Below are 27,849 nucleotides of genomic sequence, written 5' to 3'. Positions count from 1 at the left end.
TCATTTAAACGTTTTATTTCTCAATGAAACTTGAAACATGATTGACAATAAGTTTGTATTTTCTGAATGAAAAGCGCCATCTATATTATACCTGAGCGCCACCTATTGTTAAAAATTGAAAAACTTACAGCACAGTAAACCCAACTGGCGGGGAGTACTGTATCCAACTTTTACACATGCCCTTATAGTAACAAAAGTTAATTGGGCCGCAACATTTCGATTTCATCCTTCACACAGACCTCTGCAGTTCGGAACACCCGATCTGCTCAAAAATTACAGACCTCTGCAGTTCGGAACACCCGATCTGCTCAAAAATGACAGACCTCTGCAGTTCGGAACACCCGATCTGCTCAACAATTAGTTAAGAGTTTCTTTAGTTCAGACACAATCGTGAAAGACAAGTACTTGAGAGTTTCCTTTGAAGTTAGTATTCAACTACTTTGGTATCTAGGTATAATGACTTAGCATAATGGACTGATCCAAAGGAAGAGTTCAAATCATACCAGAGAGGGGTGGACAGGACTGATAAAAGAACTCTTGTAAGTACGAAAGTACACTGTTCTACAACGACTGATTTGATGAGAAAATATTGTCATACACATTTGCTGTTTAAAAAAATAATACTGTATTATAATTAAAAAATATCTTTGAGAACTTATAGAACCTTTGATATGAAATCCAGGCAAAAACCAAAATAGAAAAGAATTCAAAATCGTTATGGTTATATCACCGAAATCTTTCTGTATAGAATTTGTTTTAATTGTCCCATTCCCAGCACATGGCACGATTATAGCATTTTTTATATATAAAACGTAATTCTAATGATACAATATCCCAAAAGAACACATAATTCACGATTAAGTGGCGCGATTAAAATTAAGCTGGGACACCAATATCAACGAAACTATTTCTCTCCCAAATACTCCTTTTCAATCGATGGTATCAAAAAGAACCGACAACTGCCTTTAGTTAAAAGTCACGAAATAATCAATAAGCGCTTGTTATTACAATAATTGCAAAAATATATCAGTAACTAATGCCAATTTCTTTAGTTGTTCGACCTATATTGCCATATGAGTGCCCAACACGGATTGAAGATGTTTCCATCAATTTTGAATTTTGTGGTGACTTTTATCCTTTTCAAAAAAAAATACATTCGTAAGGAATGCCACTCGATAAAACTATTTAAAACCTAATACGAATAAGGGAATAGGACTTCAAAACATTTCAAACAATATAACCTGATAGGTGATCGTCCTATCTACCGAAGGTGACCGTCCTATCTACCGACGGTGATCGTCCTATCTACCGACGGTGATCGTCCTATCTACCGAAGGTGACCGTCCTATCTACCAAAGGTGATCGTCCTATCTACCGAAGGTGATCGTCCTATCTACCGAAGGTGATCGTCCTATCTACCGAAGGTGACCGTCCTATCTACCGAAGGTGACCGTCCTATCTACCGAAGGTGATCGTCCTATCTACCGAAGGTGACCGTCCTATCTACCGAAGGTGATCGTCCTATCTACCGAAGGTGACCGTCCTATCTACCGAAGGTGACCGTCCTATCTACCGAAGGTGATCGTCCTATCTACCAAAGGTGACCGTCCTATCTACCAAAGGTGACCGTCCTATCTACCGAAGGTGATCGTCCTATCTACCGAAGGTGACCGTCCTATCTACCAAAGGTGACCGTCCTATCTACCGAAGGTGACCGTCCTATCTACCAAAGGTGACCGTCCTATCTACCGAAGGTGACCGTCCTATCTACCGAAGGTGACCGTCCTATCTACTACCGAAGGTGACCGTCCTATCTACCGAAGGTGACCGTCCTATCTACCAAAGACAACAATAAGTGTCACCATAACTTACTGACATTATAGTTTGCGTCATTGAAATTTCCGAATAATCAAATAAATCTCGAAACTTATTGGTGAAGTGAGAGGAGAATGGTCGAGGTAAGTAATGGTCCGTGAATGTATTGACGATAAACTACGTAACCATCAACGAAAATAACGATTTCAAACCGGAACATCTTTCTGCAATCGACCTTCAAATGTCATTCTGTTCTTTAACTAATTCTACTGGCCAATCAGAAAACAAAACGACAAAAACGTCTCCATTTCTGGTCTTAATCATTTAAAAGTCGATTTTGAAGGAATATTCAGGTTTGAAGTTAAACGTAATGCAATCTAACTTTAATGCCCTATGTTAGTCAGATGTGTCGCATAATACGAGATCTTGTTCTGGGTTCGTCTGAACGAAACTGTCTAAAATTATTCCACTGCTTTGGAACAGTAAAATATTACTTATAGTGGTGAAAATATATGGCTCTATTCCTTCATCCCCGTTACTGGAAAATGCCCCACGAAAAAGCCCAACTTTGTATATGGTTGTTACATTCGTGAAGAAAATATACGAATACATGCATGTCCACTTTGAAACACGTGACCAAATCGCATGATTTTCCTTCTCTGTTAAACAAGTTCCCATAAATCGTATTCCGGAATTTAGCTTCAGCAGGATCTATACCTAAATCTCAAACTTTAATGGTGTTATTAAAAGCAAAATATCAATTTCATGATTTATTCCAGAGTGACGGATCCTTTTACAGTAGCCATTTTACACCTTATGCCGATTTCTAAAATCGCTTATTTTTTTAATTTCTGAAAATAATTCCCGATAAATGATAATGAATTCAAATAATACCCACACTTTTTGATCATAAAGAAAAATAGAGATACAAATATCATGAACCACAACCCGAAGTCAACCCTTCCCGGTCCAACCGTGTCGAAGTGAAATATCTCTGAATATATTCTGAAAGGGTAAAACCTGTTTGTTTCTGGTTGAGAATTTTGACAGCTTATGAAAACTTGGTCAACACAGAAATACATATAAAAGAGAAGATATTTGATTTTCTTTACAATGGGCCTTTGCTAAATCAGATCCATTCACTTTATAAACATGATCCGCACTTTCTGGAAAGTCATACTTAGAAAAAATGTGTTTCCGGATAAAAATCGTGACCGAATCCTTAATACAAAGAATAATACTACTCGAACTTGGCTGAGCTAGTAACAGGGAGGGGCGGAAGAGTCAACCTGACCTTTGGACAACCGACGAATGTCCATTTTGTGTTTCCATGGTTTACAAGCACCAGAAAAGGAACTTAAATTTACAATTGTTTAGTCCATTCACACTGTACAAACATATATTCCACCAATCAAATCACGTACAACATACCTGTCTATACTAACCAATCAGAAATCACAATACTCTTCATACTACAGATTCTAACCAATGGTAGCCCATGGTACTAATAACCGACCAATCAAAAATACAGATACTTCAACCAATCATGTTTAGCTTTACACACCTCTTACTTGCAATGTGACCGACTCGATCTCTCAAGCAACAAAAAGCCATGCAAGGACCATTTCATATTGGAATAATTAAATACACTTTAAATAAAATTAAATACTTTAAAAAGAAAACGAAAATGATAAAAGTCTTATATATTATGCTACCACACGCAAAAACAAGAAACCATTTTTTTCAAAATGTAGCACTATCTTTTACCATAAAGTTTCCGTGAAAAACATTATGTATTTTAATGTTATTCAAATTTTACATTTGAAACTTTGCATTTTCAATATTTTTAAAAAGATAAAAATCACATTCTAAAAAATATGACCACTTCATAAGAACTATTCAGAAATTCAGTGACTTGTGAAATGTCATATTCCTGTAAACAATTGGCCCTTGCACAATAGTCAGACACATTCTACAACACATAGCTAACATAATAACCGTAAAATAACATAACTGTGCGTTTTGACATGATATTGAAAATGTGAACACCTGCGTTGATTTGGTGAAGATTGTTCCAGAGGAGAGGTAGGGGCAGGGAAGTGGGGCTGAGATTAAGGTGATTTGGGCAAATGGGGCTGTGGGTAAGGGGATTTGGGCCATGTAGGGTGGGGAAGTTGGGCTGAGGGTAAGGTGATTCAGAGCAGATAGGGGTGGGGAGGTGGGGCTGAGGACAAGGGAATTGAGGCCATGAGGGGTGCGGAAGTGGGGCCGAGGGTAAGGGAATTCAGAGCAGATAGGGGTGGGGAAGTGGGGTTGAGGGTAAGGTGATTCAGGCCAGGTAATTGTAGAGACGTGAGGGCGAGGGTAAGGGTGGAGTTTAGGGGCGTGTCCAGGTGGGATGGGTGAGGTAGGGCCAGGTTAAGGTGGGGATAGTGGTAGAGAGGGTAGGAATCCAATAATAACACAATAATGAAAAGTATATAATGGGTACAACAATCTTGACAAGATTTATACAATACTTTAAAGTCCGAAAAACATATTACTCCTATTTGAGCTTTCAAAACATAATTCAACTGCAATTTTCTCAGATTAACAGATAAACGAGAAATATGTATATTTGTTTACTTGTATATATATAGGTCAAGCCCATATGTTCAAATACACGGAATAGCTGGTATCATTTTCACAAGGCCATGGAAACAAGCATAATGAAGTGATGCAGCATAAAAATATGTTCTTAACTCAAATAACACTATTAAAGGGTTAAAACAAACAACATTCATACTCAAGTTTTCTGGCCTTCAATCCAAACAAAAATAAACAAGAAATAATGTTTAAAGGTATAGAGAAACAATATCAGCACAAATCTCCCATCCTTCTTATCACAAACAAAATAGCCTTCAGCCTAGCACACTTATAAGCCAACAGGAAAGATTTCAAAGATATTTTTTTTTCAAATAAAGTTGAATTTTGTCACAATTCATTAATTTACATAATTCCTCCTTGGGCATGAGTAATCTTTACAACAGGACAGTTATAAGTTCAGCCTTTAGAACAAAAAGTATCTTCTTTTCAAAACAAAAATATATCAATTTAGTGCCAAAGAAGATCTCAATGGAGTCGAAATGAGCCCAAGTTTTATGTAGAACTCTTGGATTGTGACCAGATTCTATATAATATCAATATAGCACTGTACACTATACAAATGAAATACAACATATGAAATAAACATGCTTAGTAACACCGTACTGATACCAAAACAACATTTACATAAACAGCCTAGAAACTTTGTAACTACTCTAAGTAGTATGGCGATCAAAATATCCTCCACTCTCAGTGACCTTTGACCTTAATGTTGGCAGGTCATGTCCAATAGCCATCCTACTAACCTCTCAAGGTCAGCGGGGCGTAAAAATTGCCACATGAGCAAAACATATGAAGTCATGTGACATTTATTTTCCTTACTAAATTGAATAACAGAATTCATGAATATGCTAATCATCATACAGAATAATATATTTTAAAAAGATATATATATTTATATATATAGATATATTCTATAAGGTATTTTTTTGACTCTACGGGTATCAGAGTCCGCACAACACCTTCACACAAACATACATACAAGTTCATATGTGCAAAATCAGTTCTCCAAACACTTTAACAGATTCAATAACAATTCAAATTGTTTTTCATTCTTAACTATCACGACAGACTGGAAATCGCTTAGAGTAGACTTTCTCAAGAAATGTTATCAATGGAAAAGTGTGTCTTATCAATTACAAAATATTTTACCAAGTGCAAGTCTACAATTTCAGTACATATGCTACCATATGCAGTATGGATGATGTATTACGGAGTTATTTCCCTTGAAATCATTTACCAGGATGGTCTAGCGTGACCTAAGCATTACATGCAGTGAAAATTCAACATTGGTATTCAACACTATTCCACGGTAAATCCATCTGGAATTTTTCCAGTGTCACATTATGTAACATTCTCCTTACGATTTCCATTTGTCATTTTCCTGGCATGAAAAAATGTGTCTGCTTAATGCTGGTTGATCACATTGTCATAATAAATTAAAAAAAATTCCTTCCAACTTAAAACATTGTCTTCCCAACTTCAATATATGTTTTTAACATCTCCCATTTATTTTATACCAGAGAGACAACCAACAATCTGCACAGACACATTTTCACATCACAAAAGGCACTGTATTTTGTGCTGAAAGCCTCCATAGCCCTGACCTTCTGTTCTAAGCTTCACCTTCAGGGAATATTTACATAGAGAACATAATAAAGTTTGAACATGTAAAAACATCTACAGAACGTATAAATGGAAACCTAAATTTCGATACATGATTGGAGGAAAAACAAGTTCTTTACTTTTAGAGTCAATAAATTTTCCACACTTTTTTTCTTCATTGTCTCCAAAAATATTAAAAATTAAAATATTTTCACAGATCAAAAAAAAAAAGAAGTTCAAAATTTCAAAAAGTCAAGCTATCAAAATTTATCCATTAAAGCAATTGAGATACTAAAGAAATCGCAAGCCACAATTCCAATCAAATATCAAAATCTCTAAAATGTTATCAAAAAGCTACAAAGCACCTTACTAACTAATACTATAGCACTTATTGAGACTATACTCAGCTGAGAGTTTCCTCTTCCTCAAAGCAGTATCCTAAAGATCACATCAACATATGTTGCCTGCTGATTATTTTTGAACTGAAACCTTTTAAAGTGAATATATAGGTTAAGATCTTAAAGAGAAAAAGGACTGATAAATTTTTGAAAAAAAAAAAAAAATCTGTTTAATTTTTTTATAACCTCAAAGCAATATAAATGAAATTCTGGTGAAAATCCTACAAAATAACATATCGGGTTTAAATTAGGTCATCCTGGAGTTCTCCCATTCATCAACACTCTCAACCTGAGGTCACATGACAGTTAACATCACAACTAGTTTTATTCCAAAACAATATGAATCTTGACCTTTTAACCTTGACCCAAGTGCAGCAGCACCAGACGAATGAAAAAAAAGTTCCCTGCCGTAAGCATAATTAACCTTTGACCTTTAAACTCAGAGGTGACGCAATAACATTTCAACTATGAAAAAAAATATTCAAAAGTTGATATGTCTAACCTCAATAAAAATGTGTCTCCGCCTGTTGACAGTATCTTCAAGCACACCTCTTACATAACAGTCAACATACATTTAAACATGGCGTCCATTTTTGATCTTCTGTGAGAGGTATAAAGGTCAAAGTTCATACATTGTCAAAGAGGTCAAAGTTAATACATATTGTTATGTATGTACACATATAAAATGACATTTTAATGTTATCTAATCTATTTATAACCATGATGCCACGGTAAGTCTCCATATTTCTTCTGTTCCAAACCAATGTCTTTCTCTTGTACCAGAGTAACAAGAAATGTCACAGAATTACAGCCCTATGCAGCATACATACAAAACACAAATTGTTTGACACAAAATTGTTCGGTATTTTACCGATAGTCATCATCCCTGGTACTTCTATGTACCAGAAATTTCTCCATGGCAATACTCAAAGCATGTTCAGATTTTATCTAGCACTTTTCAAGTATATAAGTTTCCATGGGAATATATTTGACTAAACGAGTTTGTATTCCCTCACTGTATTATGTTTCCATAGCAACAAGAGTCAACAACTTTTTATTCATTCTGGCATTTCTATCCCTGTATTTCTTCGCCTTTTTTACTCTCTGTTTCCCTGATGATCACAATAATTTGAGTTAACGTTATTCAGCTAAACATTCTCACAGACTCGACTAAGTAGACTAGCATCTTTTGTCTTCTTCCATTCTTTGGAAATTCAACACAAGCAAATCGCAGTAAACAACGCCACCTGGTGGCCGGGAACATACAACACAATCACATTGCTGTTTCTTTCTGTCCAAGTTTCACATACTCAATCTGTGCCTGAGACACATCACCATACTGCTCAAGGTCCTCCTGCTGGAGAGGTAAATCTTGTGGGCGATGTTTCATCCGCATCAAAGGATATCCCAGAATTCCTGCCAATGCGAGCAGACTTCCCGACATGTAAAACACAGAGTCAATATGGTTTGTGGCGTCCATAAGCCAACCTGTAATGAGATAGAGGCAACAACTGATAACAAGTAATCAAGATCTATGTATTTAATTAGAAATATTGATAACCAAGAGATGAGTATCAGACAGGTACACCAGATTTTGTTATGTTACTTTAATACTTTTGCTGCTTAAACATCTTTAGGTAAATTCCCTCTAAAAAAAACCCCAAAAAATCAGTTTCAGACCTATCTCAAGTTTTCTGCTATAAGCCCCCTTACTTGAATCAAAATATGTGTTCACTTATGGATCGAGTCAAGTATTTTTTGAAGTTATTTTTTCCAATTATTTTCCCCTTTACTTTAAATAAAAGGTTTTGAAAAAACTGAGTCAATATTGTTGTTTTAAAAAGTCATGAAAGAGATAGTTTATATTTGAAATAATATGAAATATGAAATCAGACTTGGAATGGAAAATCATGAAAGGTGCACAAAAAGGGGAGATAAGCTGATATAACAAGGGAGATAAGCTGATATAATAAGGGAGATAATATTTTAAAACAAGGGAGATAATCTGTTAAAATAAGGGAGGTAATATGTTATGACATGGTGGATAAATTTTAACAACAAAGGAGATAATCTGTTAAAATAAGGGATGTCTGTTATGACATGGTAGATAATATTTAATAACAAGAAAGGTAATCTGTCACGACACATACCAGCCAGTGGTGACCCAAGGATTGAGGCAATGCCCTGAAACAAGATAAGTAAACCAAAGGAACTGGTCAGTCTCTCCAGGCCGATCAAATCCACCAGGACAATGGAACGCAACGATAGGAAGGCCGCTGTCAACAGAAAGACAATATTCAATAACAGTAAGAGGAATACTGATAATCTACTTGTGTAATCACACAAATATACCAGGTTTCATTACTGGAGAAATTTACGAAATTTATTTTAACAACTTAAACAATTGTCACCTGTTTTGTTTTGTTTCTGAAGCACTCCACTTTTTTGAGATTCCTTGCCAATAAATATTTACCATGTGAATATTATTTTCAATTCCACAATGAAGTGGTTTTTTTAACATACCAAAGGATAATTATTATATATTTATCCTTATAAAAAGTTGTGTCCTAATCATCCAATGGCTATCTGGGAATATTTTGAACAATGTATAAATTTACCCTATGGTCATGATGAAATGTCTTAAAAATTAAGTGATTACTATATTGTCAAACTTGTGTATAACAATGTGGTTTTTCTATGTCTATATGTGATCGTTTGTAAGTTACCTGTGTCTTGATAAAGGGGCAGATTGCCTTGAAAATTCGACAATTTACTTGTCTGTACTGTTGTTATTACTACTTGACAATTATATTTATATATATATATCCTTATAAAAGTTGAGTTCTAATCCTATAGTCATGATGAAATGTTGTGTATAACTTGTGTATAACCATGTGGTCAAGCACCCTAAACTTGACTTATCGGTCACCAATTCCTCTTTTGAAATTTTCCTTACCTGTTGTAAGACCAAATCCACAAGAGAACAGGATCATCAGTGAGTATGTGGTGCAAAATGGACACAGGATTGTAATAACACCAGCCAATACGAGACTGAAATTGTTGATCAAAACGGAATTCGCCCAAGGTCTGTCAGCAATCCACCCCACCAGGACCCTCCCCAGAGTGTTGGACAGACCGATCACAGCCAGGACAAAGGATTCTGGGTCAGGTGTTGAGCTGTTCTCTTTAGGCATATTACGGACTTTCTCGGGCAAGAAAAAATAAGGAATGAAGAAACCTGAAATGAGAAACACAGATAATTAGAGACACGCCTCCTTAATGGATGTTTACTTCACGATATATTTTCAAAAAAATGTATTTTTTTTCTTCCAAAAAACAGATTCAGTGCATTTGACAATGTTATTAACTCTTTCACTTAAAATTATAGAAAAGTTAATTTACTCAAGGTATGCATATTCTGTCAGAAATTCCAAAAAGTTACTTACCAAGCATGTTGAGGAAACTTGTTATTGCGTATATTACGAAAGCCTTTTCCTTCAACAACGACAGATCAAACATAGTACTCAGACTCTGTATCCAGACAGGTATGTCTCTCTCTTCGTAGTTCTCGATTGTCTGCACGCTTGCACTGTACTGTGGAGGCACAGTCATCACAGATGATCCCAAAATACACTGTGGTGGAAGGAGATGATTGTTTGATTGAGATCGAGAATTTCCGTTACTGTCGGAGACATTGTAAAAACTCCCACTTTTACTGTTCGTCGTTGTAGGACTAACATTACCTTGACTGTTAAGAGTGTTTGAGCTCAAGCTCTTAATATTCAAAGACCCCTCCTTGGACAATTTTTCCCAGGGATCGTCCTGCGGCAATGCATCGTAACTCCGAGCCTTTGGAGACTCGAGGCTTCCACAGCCACTATCACGCCTTTCCAAACGCCTTTCGTAATCCCGCTTACGTCTTTTTTGAGGAGACACTTTTTTGGGTTCGTCTGATGGTGTCTCTGGAGAGGGCATCATAAGTGAAGGAGGAGTTGAATTAAAACTTCCCGTCCTCTGAGGTGTTGAACACGCACTACCATTAACACTACCATTCGGAAGTCCAGTTCCGTGTATAATAAGACTGTTTTTGCTCCGAAGCAAACTTCGCGAGCTGTAGCCTAAATGTTCCTTGAGTCTGTTGATGTAAGAAGAACTTTTGTTCCGCAAGTCTATTTTATCTATTTTTATCAGTCTATTGTCTTTTGTAATAATACAATTGTCAAGCGAGCCATTGCTTATAGTGCGCTGTCGTTCCTTCTCTAAAATTAGCGCCTTCATAATGGAACCCCTTTGTACGACACCCCGCTTCATACGTTTCACTGTGGGTCGCTCTAGTGGACGGAACAGTGCACCACAAATGACGCACTGTAATACGATCCCTGCCACCAGCATTGTACACTGTTTCCAGTGGTATTCCTCACGGAGATATTTGTTCAGAGGTGCGAAGATCAGGGTACCGATTCCAGAGCCGCAAAGTGCTATACCAGTCGCAAACGCGCGCTTACGTTCAAACCAGTACCCGATGATTACAATAGCTGGCAAGTAGACCAACCCAAGTCCTGCTCCTGTAATTAATGTAAAGATAATTTTGTATGAATATTTTGAATCAATCTGTCCTAATAATTAATACAAATTTTCCACTTCTTTTCTCCTCTTTTTAATTGGTTGAACAAATTAATTTCACCATTTCTGGCATATTTTTTGTAAATATACTTTAGAACTAAACATATATACATATTTAAATGAGCCAGGCCTACGATTTTGTAGTTTTTTTTTAAAGAAAACTTAACCGTGTTGATTACGATTGGCCCTCCCCATTCAAATAAAACAATCCACTAATATTATTTTTCAACACTTTTTGATTAGAATGCTCATGTTTACGTTAAGAGTAACCATGCTATCAATGAAAAATCTTTAAAAATATATGAAAATATAATTTTTTCTGTCTGAAAAGTGAAAATATTTTCATAATTTTTTCTTTACAAAATTTAATTTTTTAACCATTCAATATTCCTAATAACATCCTACCAACAGAATTTATTAGAACAACTTACCAGCAATTATGCCATAAGTCAGAACGAGGATTTCTATTGAGGGAGCCGACATGCTGATGAGAAACCCTGCGCATGCCAGAATGGCCCCGAATATGGTCACCTTACGGCACCCAAATCTGTTGGCAAGGGCGCCACCAATTGGACCTGTCAAGAAAATTGTCCTTGATTAATCAAAATATTTAAGAATTGTACAAATGTTCAAAAATAAGATTCAGCAATTTTGTTCCATAATATTCTTTAAAAAAAAAATCATGGCATTAATTGTAATTTTAACAACTTGTGAAATATTGTAAAAAAACATCAACATTTTCAACCAGATGAAAAAGTAGTTTCAGAGATTTTTCTGTTGGCTTTGAAGGACCGATAATGGACCCTATTTTCAACTGAATTTATTTAATATTCAAAGCCGATAATAGGCCGTATTTCCAACTGAAATAATTTAATATTCAGTCTAACTTTCAAAAATTTGTAGTAAACATGTGAAACTTAGCATCCCAATTTTCTGACCAAAATGTGGGGAAAACGGCAATTTGACTTAATCAGAGAAAAAGTCCCAAAACCTACATCAAGGATCAGTCGGCAATGAAGCATGAAAATGGCGACAAGGCGCATGTGAATACCTACCGGCCAACAGGTAACAGCCCACCAGCAAAGACCCCACGAGTGTTGCCTTCCAATGGCCAGCATCATAATAACTTATAATGTCCTGGACAAACTGTCCAAATGTAAAACAAATTCCGTCAACTATCACATTGCACATAAATGAGGCGAACACTATCACCCATCCCCAGCCTCCATCTGGACATCGTGAGTTCGGGCGCGGCTCCGGTTCTGGCTCGAACTCAAGGTCCTTTTCGCTGCACTCATCAAATTTGGTAACCTTCATCTTCCCAGCAGCTACAGCCATTGGCTACTGCGCTATCTCTAGTTACATGTTCAAATCTGCAAGAAGGAAATAAACACGGTTTAAAAACACTCATAACAAAGGGAACACAATTCTGAGGGGAAACTACCCATAAACGATAGGGGAAAATCCCTAGATTGATCCCTGGCCACGTTCCGATAAAATCCCTAGATTGATCCCTGGCCACGTTCCGATATCTACTTTGTAAAATGACATCATTTCACGCTATAATCGTGACTTAGTGAAAATAAACAAATCTTGAAATCTTTCACACAAGTGACAGCTGTCCCTAACTGAACAATTCAAACCACATCAAACAAAACAACATCTACATTGTATTGTGACCAGGGCTAATATGTGTTAAAAAAAATTATTGGAATCAGCGAGCATCACGTATATTGAACAATTGACCTAATGAAAATGTCGATATTGGACACAAGGCCACCAGCTAGATATGGCAGAGGATAATCAACGCCATGTATATATTACAGTGGTCAGTGCGGTCCGGTGGTCATCGCTATTTAGGTCACTCGGCTAGCTCCACGGCCGAAGACCTTCCACATTTTAGCCAGGGCCCGTTACATTAGTCATTACCATTGATTCTCCCGACTTCGGGATTTTTTTCTGCCGTGTCAGCATAGTTTCACCGACCTTATGCGGACATAGCTGTCCCTACCTACAGCCAATACACGTGGTTTGGGGACTTGCTGTACAGGTAGATAAATATTTAGGTTTAATTGCCAAATATTTACACCTAACATTTGCGGCGATGAGTTTGTTTTTTCATGTTAGTCTTTCCTCATATCGAAAATCTCTGCTGATCTGTTTAATGGACATATCATAAAATGGCTTGCTTAAAGGCATTTCCTCCAAAATACATTTCATGAGTAAATAATCTGTTTAATTTGTATGTGTTTGTGTAGTAAACGTTTTCTAATTCTAATGGAAACAGTTCTGACAATGCATAACGCGCGTGTAATTTTTCCCGCCTTTTTATCTAGGTGAGGAGCAGACGACACTCCGGGCCGCTTCGCATACATTTACCGCTTTCAAAACCCTGAATTGTGTTACCTTGCTGTATAATGCTTAACCTCTGCAGTGCCCTAATTAATTATGGCACATACATGTACATGTGTAACCTCTGGTTATCCGATAAAATCATTTTGTATCTCAGAAAAGGTGTCGAACACGGCTGGAAAGACAAAATGTCAATGACCTCCGCTACTACAGTATCCCGAGTCCCCAGTAGTGGAACTGAACTATGAATATTTAAAACTGGAATGGAATTAAATAGGACACCCAAGATTGATGGGGCCTTTCCGTTATAGGCTATAAATAGCAAAATCGCATAATTTATACATTTCAATGTATATGTATATATTTCTCTCAGACAGAACTGTTCCCCAGGGTCGAACGGCTGGAGCACTATTACTGCCGATAAAGTATTCCATTTATTTGTACAAGTTCCCCAGTGCATAGAAGTACACTTTTATATATACCGTACGCCATGAAAGAGTTGGAATTGCATTTTGATAGGTATATATATATTTATATTGTTCAAAAAACTGAGGAAGGGTTGCTAAAAAAAAGAAGATATACATATAGACTATACATAAGACATGCAAGTAATACGCCGTGGCAGTTTATCTACGCCTTTGTACTATATACACTACACGGTGACTAAGAAGTTATTGTGTCCAATTTATCTGTTTTGATTAATTGATTAATACCTATTGATCTACCTACAACGACCACGTGATCAACTCATGGTATCAAAGTCCGAAAGTTGCATACGAACACGGTCATTAATCATGCAGTCGTTCTATTGTTTTAACACGGTAAATAGAACAATAGGACTCGGCCTTGAGTATAAATTTAGGCCAAAATTCAAGTTCAAATTCTTCACTAAGCCTTCAAACCCAGTAATGAATTCAACAATACACATTAAATATCTTGGCAGGGTTGCTCAGCACGTGGCTGCCGCATGCTATGGGTTCATGGTTGACACATTATTGTATACCGGTACATGTATATATAAATATGTACGAGACAGCCTGGTCGCTGGTCTCAAAATAATCCTATACACGTAGGTTAAGACAAAATGAAGTATATCAATGCCAAGCAACTTTACATTTCATTTATAAATAGTATGTTTGTGTAATTCACGTTTTCTGAATTCTAATGAAAACAGTTCCGACACTGCATATTGCGCGGGTAAATTCTCCCGCCATTTTATATAATTTATATCCGATATCCGACTTGCAGGTACACAAGTGCAACCATTTTTTTTTATTACCAAGGTGACCTCGACATCCAGAATTTGGACAAGACACACGAAGTTGGAGAAACCGGAGTTTCGATGTTTTTGAAGTTAGAGAGATTCAATTTTCAAATTACTTCTACATCCAGAAAACCGGGATACCGGCGGACTACCCGACAGATATATACCAAGCTGTCCGTAAAACAGACCACTTTTTACCCAAATGCAACAGGTCAGGACCTAGGGCTGGCAAAACAATCAGCAGTCCTGCACGTACACACTGGCACGCTGACAACGTAAACGAAGATAGTCGTAGAGAGGAGAAACCGGTTCACCCGTACCGGAAATGGACAGGTACACATGTACCGGAAATGGACAGTACCGTTGGTCAGGCATTACGGGCAAGTCGTATCAAGATGGGTACTCGACGAGTCAGTCATCCGACAAAAAAAAATTACCGAAGAAAATTTTATTCTGTGGAAAGTTGATAACCCACGTTTTCGCTGGGCCTATTAACTGGTCACAGGGGTTCGTTACACATATCCCTTCGCATGTGGCCTTTTCAGACGCTTGAGCTTTTGATAGACGGACTAGATCTGTATGGCGTTCCAATAGAGTAATCATATCTATAAAATAACCTTAAGTGCCACCTAGTGACGCAGAAATATTACCAAGTATCGGTTAGAATGAAGAGTGTGGGACGCAGGTCGGTCAAAATGTCTAATGTATGGTGTTGGGGTCAGAGGAAACTCTGATATTAACGTTACCTTTCTTTCAGAAACTTAGCAGCTTGTGATACGCGAACACACATCCCGCCATCTATCTGCAAAGCCATACAATAGTATACGTCTCTGGTTGAACGACATCGCATTGTACAGGCTACGCAAACCTCGAGATGCTGGTAAGTTGGAAATAGCTTGGTATGTATGTTATCTGGAAAACGCGCACCAACTTACACGTTCACACTATATAGATACTGTACATATATACTCTCCCAAGTACACCTAGGACACATCAGATTGTAGATTTACACAGCCTCGGCACATCGTGTCATTTGTGTGTTCTGAGATTTGTAGTTTTTGTAGTTGACGATATAACATTACCGCCTGTTTTGATCGCAACTCTCACAACAACACACATCGTACGCGGTATCCGGAATCCTAATCGTCTTGATAGCTTCTCAAATTTCACATTTCCGTTTTTCAAGAATTGATATCAGAAATGCTTTTTGACAAGAATTTATTTGAAATAAGCTAACAAGCCAAGGGGTTTAAAGCTCCAAGTGGCAAATAGATACGATAACAGACGTAGCCGTGACCCTTGACCTTGGGCGGTAAACAGCGACCCGATGAGGTCGCCGACAGTTTCCCGACACCTAGATATGGTTCCGTCTCTAATCTGGTTCCATAGGTCTATAGGTCACCAATCAAGCGTCCCCGTGACCTTGGCATATAGTCTCTGTTATATGTATCTGACTGCTAAAGAGTACCAGAGCAAGATTTTCTTCCCCCTACGTTTTTATATCCGAAGATTGTTGTCACCAACGTAGTATTTCAGCTATCATTTCGCTACTAGTGACCAATACTCGCCTAGTTTCATCGACCAAGGAAAGAGTTTATTTTTTCGTTCACTGACCACATCGCACAGTACTTCCATTCGAGGAAGTGAGGATCACATTTTCGTGTGCTTATATTATATAAATTATAATGCCGATCGCCTATGATGGAAATCCTGTATCGGACAAAATTAAATCCCTTCGTTGAGTAGAAACGTTTGTTCGTTGTTTTTAAGTAGACTAAGTCAGAAAGTTATTTAACCGACGATGTATTCTCGGCCCCTGTCCTCCCCTTCCTTTACGTCACCGACAGGTGTCAATATCCGAGGTAGAACGTGGGTTTATAAATAACCTATAGACTATTGGTCAATACACGGACAATATACACGGCGTATGTAGAACTCTGACTGACCGACACTTGGCACGAGCTTCGTTATCACTGACCGCGCGAATAGTGGAATTAGTTCGCAGGTAATTTACATCTTGTTGGCTTGTTAACCAAGACCGGCTGCATGGCGAGTTCCCAATTACATGTGAAATGGATTCAGGATATTCTCGAGGTTTTTCACGTTCTTGCCTCTTGCCCCCAAATTGCCAATAATAAATAATACGGAGACAAGAAATAAAATGAGAAAACGTCCGTATACAAAATAAAATTACGCCATTTTCAGTTTTTACGGCACAGCTGGGTACACGATACAAGTATGTATGACTTTGCGGTTTACTATCTCGTCCGACAGCGGGTCGAAGGTTCAGTATTCCGGATCCGTGACTCAATAGATGGGACAGTTCAACCAGACGAGATTTATATAACGGACTATCGATGTCTCCCGATAAATGTGTTATCTTAAACATCTGTTCCCCCCGTCATAATCCGTAAAATCTGACTGCACTCGTCTACAGATGATCAGCTGTGTCCGATTAATGTGTATGTATGAACGGGGTAAAATATGGCTACAGCAGGACGCTTACTCCATCGCGGACGGCCGGATGTTGTGTATAAAGAAAACGCACCCCTCATGACTATAACGAACTCTACGAAATTATGAACTTGTATGGTAGAGGTTACCGATGATGAGAAATTCAAAACACGATAAAATTATAATGAAGAGTAAAATCAGGCATAATGGAGCACAGTTACCTTGGATACGACATGTTTAAATCAACGTTCCATGTTCCACTCTCGCACAAGATAAGGTAATACCCAAACCCTTGGATTCCAAAGATACTAATGAAGTCCACCCCCCCCCCCCCCCCCCCCCCCCCATAAAAAAAAGAAAGAAAAGAAAGAAAAGATTAAGTTAGAACATTTCGTTCGTTTTTTGTCCGATTTGAATTAGGCAGAAGTTATTACACCATTACTAAGGCCCTCTCCACACCAAACTCTACATAAATTGAGAAATAGCATAATATGTTCTTTAGTCTACACCAGTATCGTACGAGTATTTTGTACCCGATGTCCGCAGGGTGAGAGCGGAATTATCAGTACGAGGTGTCAATGGATTGAAGTGATAGCGGAAAAGTTATCCACCTGATATAGTATACATGTATGTGCACAATCCCTAAAATTAGAATCTATCAGACGTACGAAGTCTAATATTTATGTAAATAAAATGTTTTATAAGTTTTTAATTCTACTATTCGACCCGACTTTTGTTTGAACACCCTGGGTATCCTGTTGATATATCTATACTCGTTAATTTAAACTTTAGAGACAAACAGAAACAATTTAAAAAAGTTTTTTTTTAAGATTTAGGAAATTAAAATTAAATCCACATTGTCCGTATATCTTATCCCTGAAAATTAAATACTGGCATGAAAATAAAGCTCACCAAACTCAATAATAGATCACTCCCGAGATGTCTCCATTCCTATACGATATCAGCCGATGTTCACTCGTGACCCTAACTCGAGTTTTAGATATATCTCGATCCGTCCACTAAAGAATTACGACATTTCATGAAATAAGCGAGGTTGGCAGTGGACCATGACGCTATGTATAAGCTACCCGTACAAAACCACAAAACACACTCGGCCTACTTCATTCTATTAGTCATTTGACACGGTGACCACATCAAAAAACATACTAAAAATAACTTCAGTATTAAGGCTTGCGTAGCTTTCATTTTTAGCCAGTCTGGAAATTTCCGGTATTTCCTGAACAAATCACCCGATGTTCAAGGTCTCGGAAGACAGACGGTTGTTTGTAATGTATGTTTGATTATAGTAAAATGGAAAAATGTAACGGAAAAATACAGTAGATCTATACAATGATGATACAAATATATCCGTAAAAATTGACCGACGAACGTTTTCTATTTTTTTTTCTCTTTCAGATTTCTATTGATCACTCAGACACACACGTGTGTTACAAGAGGTCAAATACGAGATGTTATAAGGAAATGTCACAAACATAATATAATTTAAAAACTTTTTTAAAAATTTAATATATATGTAACGTAAGAAACAGCAATATATCAAAACATTCCGAACAAGTGGAAAATTAAAATGTGTATCGTGAATCTATCGCACTAATTACTTTATCATTTAAATACAGACTCTTAAATAGAGTAGATGAATATTTAACAGCCAGAAAACAAATCCTGATCAGTAGAGCTCTGTATAATTATTCTGACATCCACGACTCTTAGCTTGACGCGGAACATGCCCGAGTCCCGCCAAACTTCAGTGAAGTTTTAAACATTTAGACTTTTTAATTTTACCTCTAGCATATTTTTTCTGTCATTTCCTGACAGTGAGTTTAATCTAAATACCACTTGAGGTATACGGCCATATTGCCGGCAGTTTAAATGGATTTTAATTAAGTGATAATCAATTCGTCTAAACTCGGTCAAAGAAAAATCCCATGTACGCGGGGAGCTCCATGAAATCACAGACTTGGATCTATATCGAATAGGAAAGTCATTGATAGTTCTAAATCAATGATGTCATTTCTCGGAAATTAGGGAAACACTTTTACCTATTCCAAGTATTGGAGAAAACGCCAGTTTTTCTAGCTGAAACTTCACGTTATTGAGCCACACTCCTTCGTTTTGGATGAGATAAGCAATTTAGACGTTATATTTAGAATATATATTGTATAGATAGATCTACACAAAAGTTATTTAAACACCAGTTTTCACTTTATATCACAAACTGAGGAACTTATATAAAACTACTTTTCATAAAGAATACAAGCCTTCAGAATTTATTGGTTTGTGATTTAAGACTCGACTACTGTATAGCGTTTAAGTGTCTATTGGACTGCCGGCGACCCATTTACTATAAATAGTCGGCGATGGCCGATTTAGACTTGTTTACGACAAACATCTAATCATCGATATCTCCTTAGTTAGGCGTTATATCGTTATAACAACTTTACCAGTAGGTAGCCATGACATTAATGTAACATAATATACAGTTAAAATAAACATCAGAAATATACATACTCGTAATTCGGTGTTTTCCATAGCTTCGTTTCTGTGTATTCCCAAAGCATGGTGGCCTTAGTTTTTCCACGCATGCGCATATACCGTTACGCTGTGAGTCACAACTGCCGACCTTGACATTATCAGCGGTGATAAGTACAGTTGGAGGCACCAATGGGTTTTTCCTTTTTCCATCGTAGTCGTGTAGTTGTTAAACTCGAGGTATTTTATAAATTATTTATCTATGTTGTGAGCTTAATTCATTATTGATTAGGGAATAGATCTATCTTACTACCTTGAATGTTAAATGTTCAGTGTATTTTTGACATTCCATGTCTCATTTTTTTCCTATTCAACATACAACAGACCATCTAGCAATAGAATGTTGGACAATCACCCTACGCTTGGGTTTTTCATATTTTATTTCCGGGAAACAGGAATAAAACGAAAGTATGTAATTCATTACGTCATATTTTTCGTGACGAGGGCTAGTCTAGATAAGGCCTACATATCATTATTTTTATACATTTATATGCATAGACAGTTTATTTAGCAACGATAACAATTTGTTTACAACCTACAGGCGACATCCGGGATATTTATTGCTACCAAACGTGTTACTGTCGATAACCTTTCATATTTTTGACGGTATAATCGGTTGTTAAGATAACTAGATGTTAAATGAAGTAAAAATATGTTAATCTTGATCACGTGTTTTTGTAAAATTTGTTTCCACAGCTGTTATTTATCTTGTCAACAATTCAACTAGCGAAGTACTTTAGATATAGGAGTCTGGTTCATTCTTTTTTTTAAATAATCACTATATATCGCGCAATTTATTCGTAAATAAAGCTGTATTCTCCAACCGTATCGAGCCGAAATGATTCTTCGGGAAGACTGAGAACTTTATCATCCGAGTATCATATGACCCTACCGTCAATTTCATTCTACAAAAACACAAACTTAAAAATTCATAAATAAATCAAACACAATCTTAAATTCATAAATAAATCATTGTTAATTTATTTCTTGTTTTGACAACTAATCTAGAATAGAAGTTTAAGCATATGATTTGTTGTCACAACAAAAACAAAAATGTTTTTAAAGTTGTTTAATGAACTTCGGCCAGTGGCTATTTGTCCGAGGGGTCAGACTAATGATATGAACTGACAGATCTAAATGATACGGACAGTGCTCGGTCAAGGTGTGGTTTTGCGATTGAAAGGAAGTTAGTAGTAGTCCATTGACCGAATTCTTTCCTAATGTTTGCTGCCTGTTTACTCCCTGCACGTGAGCACGTGGAACGAATACCCATTATTTAGGGCAGGGACCTTGACCGAAAATTATGAGACCGGCGACATACAATTTTACATATTTTTAAAGGGGTTGGATGCTTTCGTGTCACCGTTGTTGTTTTTTTTCAGCAGGATAAGTTATAACAAGAACAATAAGCATTGTTGCATTTAGTTTCAGCTTATTGTTAAAGAAAGCATTTTATTACAATATCGTTCATCGTATTAAAACAATTTGGAGTTCTTATAAAAAAATATTACTTGTGTATATGAAAATGAAATCTCATTTCATTAAAGCCTGTTGGATCTGTCAATTTGTCCATCTACTCTCGTTGCCATGTTATACAGTTGATATGTATTGTTTGACCTCTTGTTACATACTTAAGTGTGTCAGAGTGAAATAAAAAAAATTTGAATCTTGAATCTTATATTTCCGACTAGGCAATTAGGTGCCGTAGATCGTGAGTTCGAGGCCCGGTCAGGGCACGAGTCGTAAAATTGTCTTCCTTCGTTATTTGTGTTACTATGTTGTATATATAATTATTAGCGTTTTAAATCACACGCATTGTGTGTAGGTGATCCAAGGTAAAGGTTTGATTTTCCTGTCGCAATTTTACTTATCTAATAAAGGATTTGTCACTATGATCATGTCGGGGTATCGGGCCGACCATCACTGCGCCATTGAAACGTTCTTTTTTAAGAACGTGGATGTGGTACAGTGGTTTAAGCTGCAGGTATTTCTAGCTAGGCGATCAGGTGCCTTAGATTATGAGTTCGTGGCCCGATCAGGGCAAGACTTAGAGTCATACATACAGTTGTCTCCCTTCGTCATTTATGTTACTATACCATACACATATATATACAAAGCAACACAGCAAATTTAATGCTGCTCGTAAATTTATGCTTTCTCGGAAATAAATCGTCCACTGACAAGTTTTACCGTTAAACGAAGGGAAATGACTCTGGTATAGTGCCGATATATCGGTATCTATGATATATCGGTATCTATGATATATCGGTATCTATGATATATCGGGTCGACTCCCTGGGGATCACACTGCCAGATTAGCCCGAGTTTCCTCTGGCCCTGACACCATATCTTGTGTAGGGGCCCAACACCAGACATGGTGCCAGGGCCAAAGGAAACTCGGGCTAACTGCCAGATTACACATTCGGCGCTTACATCTTGTCCCCAATATCCGAAAGTGTCATACCATGTTCTCACAGCCGAGTTTACTGGAATGCAACGGAGTAAATGATCGTGTTCAAGGAAATACGGACACAACAAAACGTCCATGCCGGGACTCGAACTAGTGCCCATTCGACTACCAGTCCTGCTTCATATACGTAGCTGCGATGACGCGTAGCTCCGGACGGCGGACAGACGACTTCTGACAGATGTTCGTCGCAGAATTTCCGTTCTACATACAGTACGTCCAACGTCCTATTGTATACTCCACTCACTTATCCATTCGATATTGCCGCTCAGAAATGTTAAACATCTGTAACCTTACTTTAATATTTATTTTCAATATGATATATTTTGATAGATCTATTGTATATGTAAAGTAATTATATCAATGCTGTCCATCTTTCGTTAATTTGTATTATATATTAAGGATTGTAAATTATATGATGTAATCTTTTAGTATGCTTATGAGCCGTAAGGCTTAAAGTGAATAAAACATTGAATATTGAACATCACTGGACAAAAGCGGCTTCGGCTTTGTAGGCAGAATGTTTCATTTGTTCTTTACCTTAAATTGAAAGAAACATCTAACTTTAATTTGGAAAAGATGAAGTTAGGACCCGAGTATGAAAGAGTAGCGCCTTCTCTCAAATACACGTCACCGGGCGGAAATGATAATACTCGACGACTTCGAGTTAACGGGGGTAGTCCGTATCTGGATTAACGGAGTTCGGATTACCAAGCTTTGCTGTTAAGCTGACCATGCTCAGAGTTTTAGGCCTTTGACAGACTGACCGATATTGCACGCGCCTAATCCGTTAATATACTGTATCTGGGATTAAACACGACGTCTTCAGCAATATAACAAAACTCCCATTACATATTTATATTGTTACATCAAAAATAGATTAATCTCGAAAAAAAGTGAGTGATAAAGATTGTGGAGTCCTTGGATGAGCGCCGTCACATTATCTGTTTAGGAAGAGAGACTGGTAAAAAGCACATGTAGATCTCGGTCAAATCGTCAGAGCCTCTCCTTCGAGGTCGTAGCGGTGACTAGCTTCCTCGTCAATAAACGTTTATAAACGACAGAGGACCAATCGGAAACAACTCGGGCTTTCCAGTAAAAACAGAGATGCAAGACTACTACTAATACTGATTTATTTCGGAACTGTTGGAAAACTTGGGATGGATTCCAATTGACCGTTGTCGTTGATACATTAAAAGCATTGCAAAGACTTCTACAACAAGACGTTTATTTTGTTTTATCTCTGCGATGCTCGAAGCAATTTCAAAGTTATTCAATAACAAAAAACAATGAAATTTTCAAAAGACATTTGTGATCTTTTTTAAGTGGTTGGTGAGCTGTCAGAATATGTATATAATATAAACATTGTTAGCGATTCGTACGAATCGGCTTCAAAAGCAAAATGAAAATACAAAAGTATCTTAAAATGTGTACATGTGTGAAACATCCTCAATTCTCACCAATCTCTATAAACAGAATCACAACTTGTAAAACCTAAACGACTTGTTAATTCCCTGTCTGCTAAATGCTAAAAGCAATTCTGTCAGTTAGTGTAATTCCTGCCAACGCAGATACTTCCTTGGAAGGTATATCCGAATTCCAAAGGTTCCGCTCTGTGTTTAGCATTAGAAACAGGGCCATGGCACAAATTCACAATCCACGGTCCGTATATATATATATATATCATAATGTATTATATCATCTATATTATACATCATCACACATATATCTATTGTTATATAATATAGACAGCTGATTAGTATATACCATCCCTTTCTTTAATCACGTGATCATTCAACAAACACTGTACGTGGAAATTTCCATGTACGCGTTTTTTTTTTTTTTTTACCAAACGTCAGACCCAACAGGTACCTTGTCCCAAACTCCCCAGATTGTTTTTTACATACATATTTTAGTATACGCAAACCACACATCACTTAATGAATGAAGATTGAAAGAATATGTCGCGTGGTCGGACTATCCCAGAACGAGGCTACGTGACAGAAGTCATATACACAGATATACAAAGCAGCTTATATTCATCAAATCAAACGCACAAGGTATCTGGAGAAAAAAAATGTTCTCCCGCCCTCATCGATTCCTTTCCCATGTTTGCAATAAAGCAATTCGCTTGTCCCAAGGGTATGGCGAGCTACACGCACTTGTGACGTCAATGTACCAAGTCACGAGGCGTGACGCCATTTTTTGACCGGATGACGGTATGATTTCGGTAAGATGTTTACACAATATCGAATTATCAATTCCGGACGAAATGAAAGCATGCCTGTACCAACAATCTAGTAAAACTCCGAACGGTAACATTCTCCAAAATCAATTTAACGTCAAGCCTCTGGTTCAGGTTCATTCAACTAGATGAGAATTGACGAACTCGAGAAAATATTGGCTGTCCGCCCTGGGTGTCAGAGCAGTTTCCATTGGTAACACGAAAAGTACCGCGCCACGTTTGATAATCCAAGCTTTTCCGAAAGGAACAGTCGGTATATGATCTAGCGTAATTATCCGAGCTAATTTCCGTAAACCTGTATTAGTATTAATTCTTCCCAATCGATGATTTAATATATGTAGAAAATATTTAATCCGGTTACGAACCCGACATATTCTTCAATCCGGACATTATAGACGTGACGTGTCCGGACAAACGTCTGGTCCGAATACTAAATTCATAACGTAAACACCTAAAGACAAATGACTAACTAGGATGTTTAATCTTTCTGTGCTAGATTTAGAAGTTGGATATTCGGTAATGTGACGCAAGGCCTGTAGCCCCGATTAAGACGCAAGCCCTGAGCTCATTCAGGAACCAGTCCGGCGGCCGACGACGTATATCATAGTTAACCAACGAATGAACGATATTGTATATCATTTATATAACAATACACAATAAATATGCTTGAGGGGATTCTAACAGTCCATCAAAAGTTACGAGGTTGTCGTTTATTTTTGGCAGTTAAGGAAAATATTCCGTCAGCAGGTCACTGGTTTGACGCGAAAAAATCTCCAATCAAAAATAAAAAAGAAAATAAAGGGCAAAAATTGTCGAAATAACCATGTCGATCGGCCAACAATACGAGTCCTGTATGTATCTGTTTGATATACTGACAAAGAAAAACGTTGTCTCAAGCCAGAAACATCGAAGACAGATGTGTTTCAACTTGTACCGCAGAATCGACACAAGAACAAAGAGTTGTTTACTATTTTAAACAAAATGCAAACAATGGAAAATACACACTCTAAATAATCGCAAATGTAGCTGAGGAAAAATGGTAACATAACATTTTGTGTTTTGTAATTTATTTTTGAACGCCATAAGTTACAAAGTTAGTCTTCTGTAGGCATCACTTAACTCAAAATACATTGTATGCGATCAAAATTCTAAAAATCTGAGGTTTCAAGTCTGTTCTTGCAGTTTTGGTACGGAAATTTGGGGTTGGTTGTAGAGGATCTCGGAAGACTAATTTTGTAAACTGTTGAATCTTAATTGAAAAGAAATCCAAATTTATCCCGGAATCCGAAATGCATTATTGAACAATATGCTTCCCTCTCTGTGGGCCCCTCAACATTAAGCTGCGGACGCTATTCGCACTATCACCCCACAAAAAGTTTGTTGCAGCAGTGAGGAGGGGGCAGCTCGAGGAATAATATATTCTCAGAAGATGCTTCTTCAAAAGTAAACCCACATTATAAACAGCATATAGTTCACGTTTTTAATTTTTAACTTCAAAAGTCTGTAAAAAAAAAAAAAAAAAAAAAGTTGCCAAAAACAAATCATAAAATCGTAGTTCTTGGTTATTTACGCAGTAAGGTTTATTTTTGGGATGTGTACAGAGAACGTGAGCACACTATTGGAAAAGAATATTGTTTATTTTATTATAATTACTATAATTTTATTTCTAATAAGTGTGGGTATCGTATCGAAATAAGTGTCCTAATGCAAAAATTAATCATATTTTTATTTAAAACGATCCGTTTTTAATATACGCTTGAATAAGGCAGCAAAGTTTTTCAGAGTCATGCATCTTAGGATAGGTCCGAAGTGAACCACGAAACCAGCATAAACATGCTGTTTTATTACATGCATAATCTGTTTTATATTTTCAAATACATTAATGTATAAAAACCTTAGTGACTGACACCTAAAGTTATTTTTTCTTATATTATTTCGGTATATAATACTGATGATGGACAATAGTTGTATATAATGTTAGATTAATACTTCCTGAACAGCCCGTAAAATTCTTTCACTCATTTCTTAGTATTAACTGATATTTATGGAATGATAATGAATATGAAAATATATTAATAGACCAAGATTTCATTATATCCAAACTAGGGAATGATAATGTGAAGCTCTCAATATTAATTCTCATTTATATTTGCACTCAGTATACTTTTAAATAATTTCACCTCTTTTGAAATAATATAACACGAGAATTGCTAACAAAAACAAAATCCTACATTGCTCAATATCAGCAGAACATTACTAAAAAGAAGTTGGATCTAGTAATGATGTCATCGCTTCGCTATAAATTTATTAAAATTCATGTAAATTGCTGTCTTTGGCAGAATTGTTTTAAAACACGGGAAGAATTTTTTGAAAATAGTATAACATAAATTTACGACGGTATATTAATTTTGTTAAATTCTAATAACAGTTTTACAGGGGAAAGATTGCTGGTCGGGATACCTACAACCTCCAAGTCGCCCCTCAGTATCGACCCCGTTTAAGAGTCAGCTGCAAGCTCTGAACAAAGAAATCTGACTAAAATGGAAAGAAATCGAGAAAACTACGCTTAGACATACATACCAATAGTTTCGTTTCTCTTCCACAAGTGCTTATAATCCGACACAAGTTCTAAAAACACAATAAAATCCCTCCATTCTCCAACTCCAGGTGAATTTCTCTCCTGCCCATTCCCACTCTCGCGGACCGCGAACAGCTGATCGCTAACGATGACCTCGACCTTTGTGGGAGTGAACTGAATACCGGCCATATGATTGGTTAAAACGATCATGACATCACAGTATACCACATATATTACCCTAGAAAAGCCGGTGACCTACCTGAACGCTAACAAAGAAAACAAATTCTGCAAAATTAAGATTTTTTACGAATGCATAAAATAATGTTGTCGGCTTATAAATCATATTTGTCTGTATGCATTGCAAACAGATACTGTTTAGCGACTGTCGGGACAGCTTTGCTGGAGAAATCTGCTCGGATTCGATGCCGGTTATGAAATGCGAACTGACCCATTTCTGCACGCGGTCATGGTTCGCTAACCAAGCGAGTGTAATTATGTTCTGAATCGTTACGGTAAGCGTGGCCTTACAAACGTTACGCTTCAGAGTGCATTTATTCCCCATTCTCCTCCCCCTTCCTCTCTTAACTCGGTCACATCGCCAGCGGCGTTGCGAAAATATTGAATTTAAAAGATTGCGGATGCTGACCGAATACTCACCTTACTAGTTTATACAGGTAAACATAATTTCCTGGTTATGCTTCCGTGTATGCCGCTGTTTTTGCTATTTTGTTTTTGTTTTTGTGTTTGTTTACTTCGGCTACGTTCAGGGAAGGGGGGGGGGGGGGGGGGGGGGGGGGGGGGGAGTACTTTAAAATTGTATGACGAATAATTCTCGAATATATTTATATATCAGTG

General features: G+C 37.1%; 1 protein-coding gene across 4 annotated transcripts; it reads right to left on the bottom strand.

The window, feature by feature from the left end:
* LOC117341189 (monocarboxylate transporter 14-like) lies at positions 1-27,130 on the bottom strand. Of its 4 annotated transcripts, none has more exons than XR_004535575.1 (8): positions 26,997-27,130; positions 12,140-12,457; positions 11,516-11,659; positions 9,908-11,026; positions 9,418-9,699; positions 8,612-8,737; positions 324-7,949; positions 1-281 (listed from the first exon to the last, which is right to left on the bottom strand). XR_004535575.1 is itself a non-coding variant. In XM_033903044.1 (7 exons), exons 2-7 carry the CDS (start codon positions 12,420-12,422, stop codon positions 7,735-7,737), a joined length of 2,169 nt encoding a protein of 722 aa, XP_033758935.1. In that variant the 5' UTR covers positions 12,423-12,457; positions 26,997-27,130; the 3' UTR covers positions 1-7,734. The 4 variants fall into 4 exon arrangements, 2 of the variants coding, with proteins under 2 accessions (XP_033758935.1, XP_033758936.1); XR_004535574.1 differs by having other exon boundaries at positions 1-1,789; positions 1,829-7,949; XM_033903044.1 differs by having other exon boundaries at positions 1-7,949.
* Between the last annotated feature and the right edge of the window lie 719 nt (positions 27,131-27,849).

The sequence above is a fragment of the Pecten maximus genome, chromosome 13, assembly GCF_902652985.1.
Source record: "Pecten maximus chromosome 13, xPecMax1.1, whole genome shotgun sequence".
In the NCBI taxonomy this organism is placed as follows: Eukaryota; Metazoa; Mollusca; class Bivalvia; order Pectinida; family Pectinidae; genus Pecten; species Pecten maximus.
The sequence above is the reverse complement of the archived record's forward strand: the minus strand, read 5'-3'. Positions and strand labels throughout refer to the sequence as shown.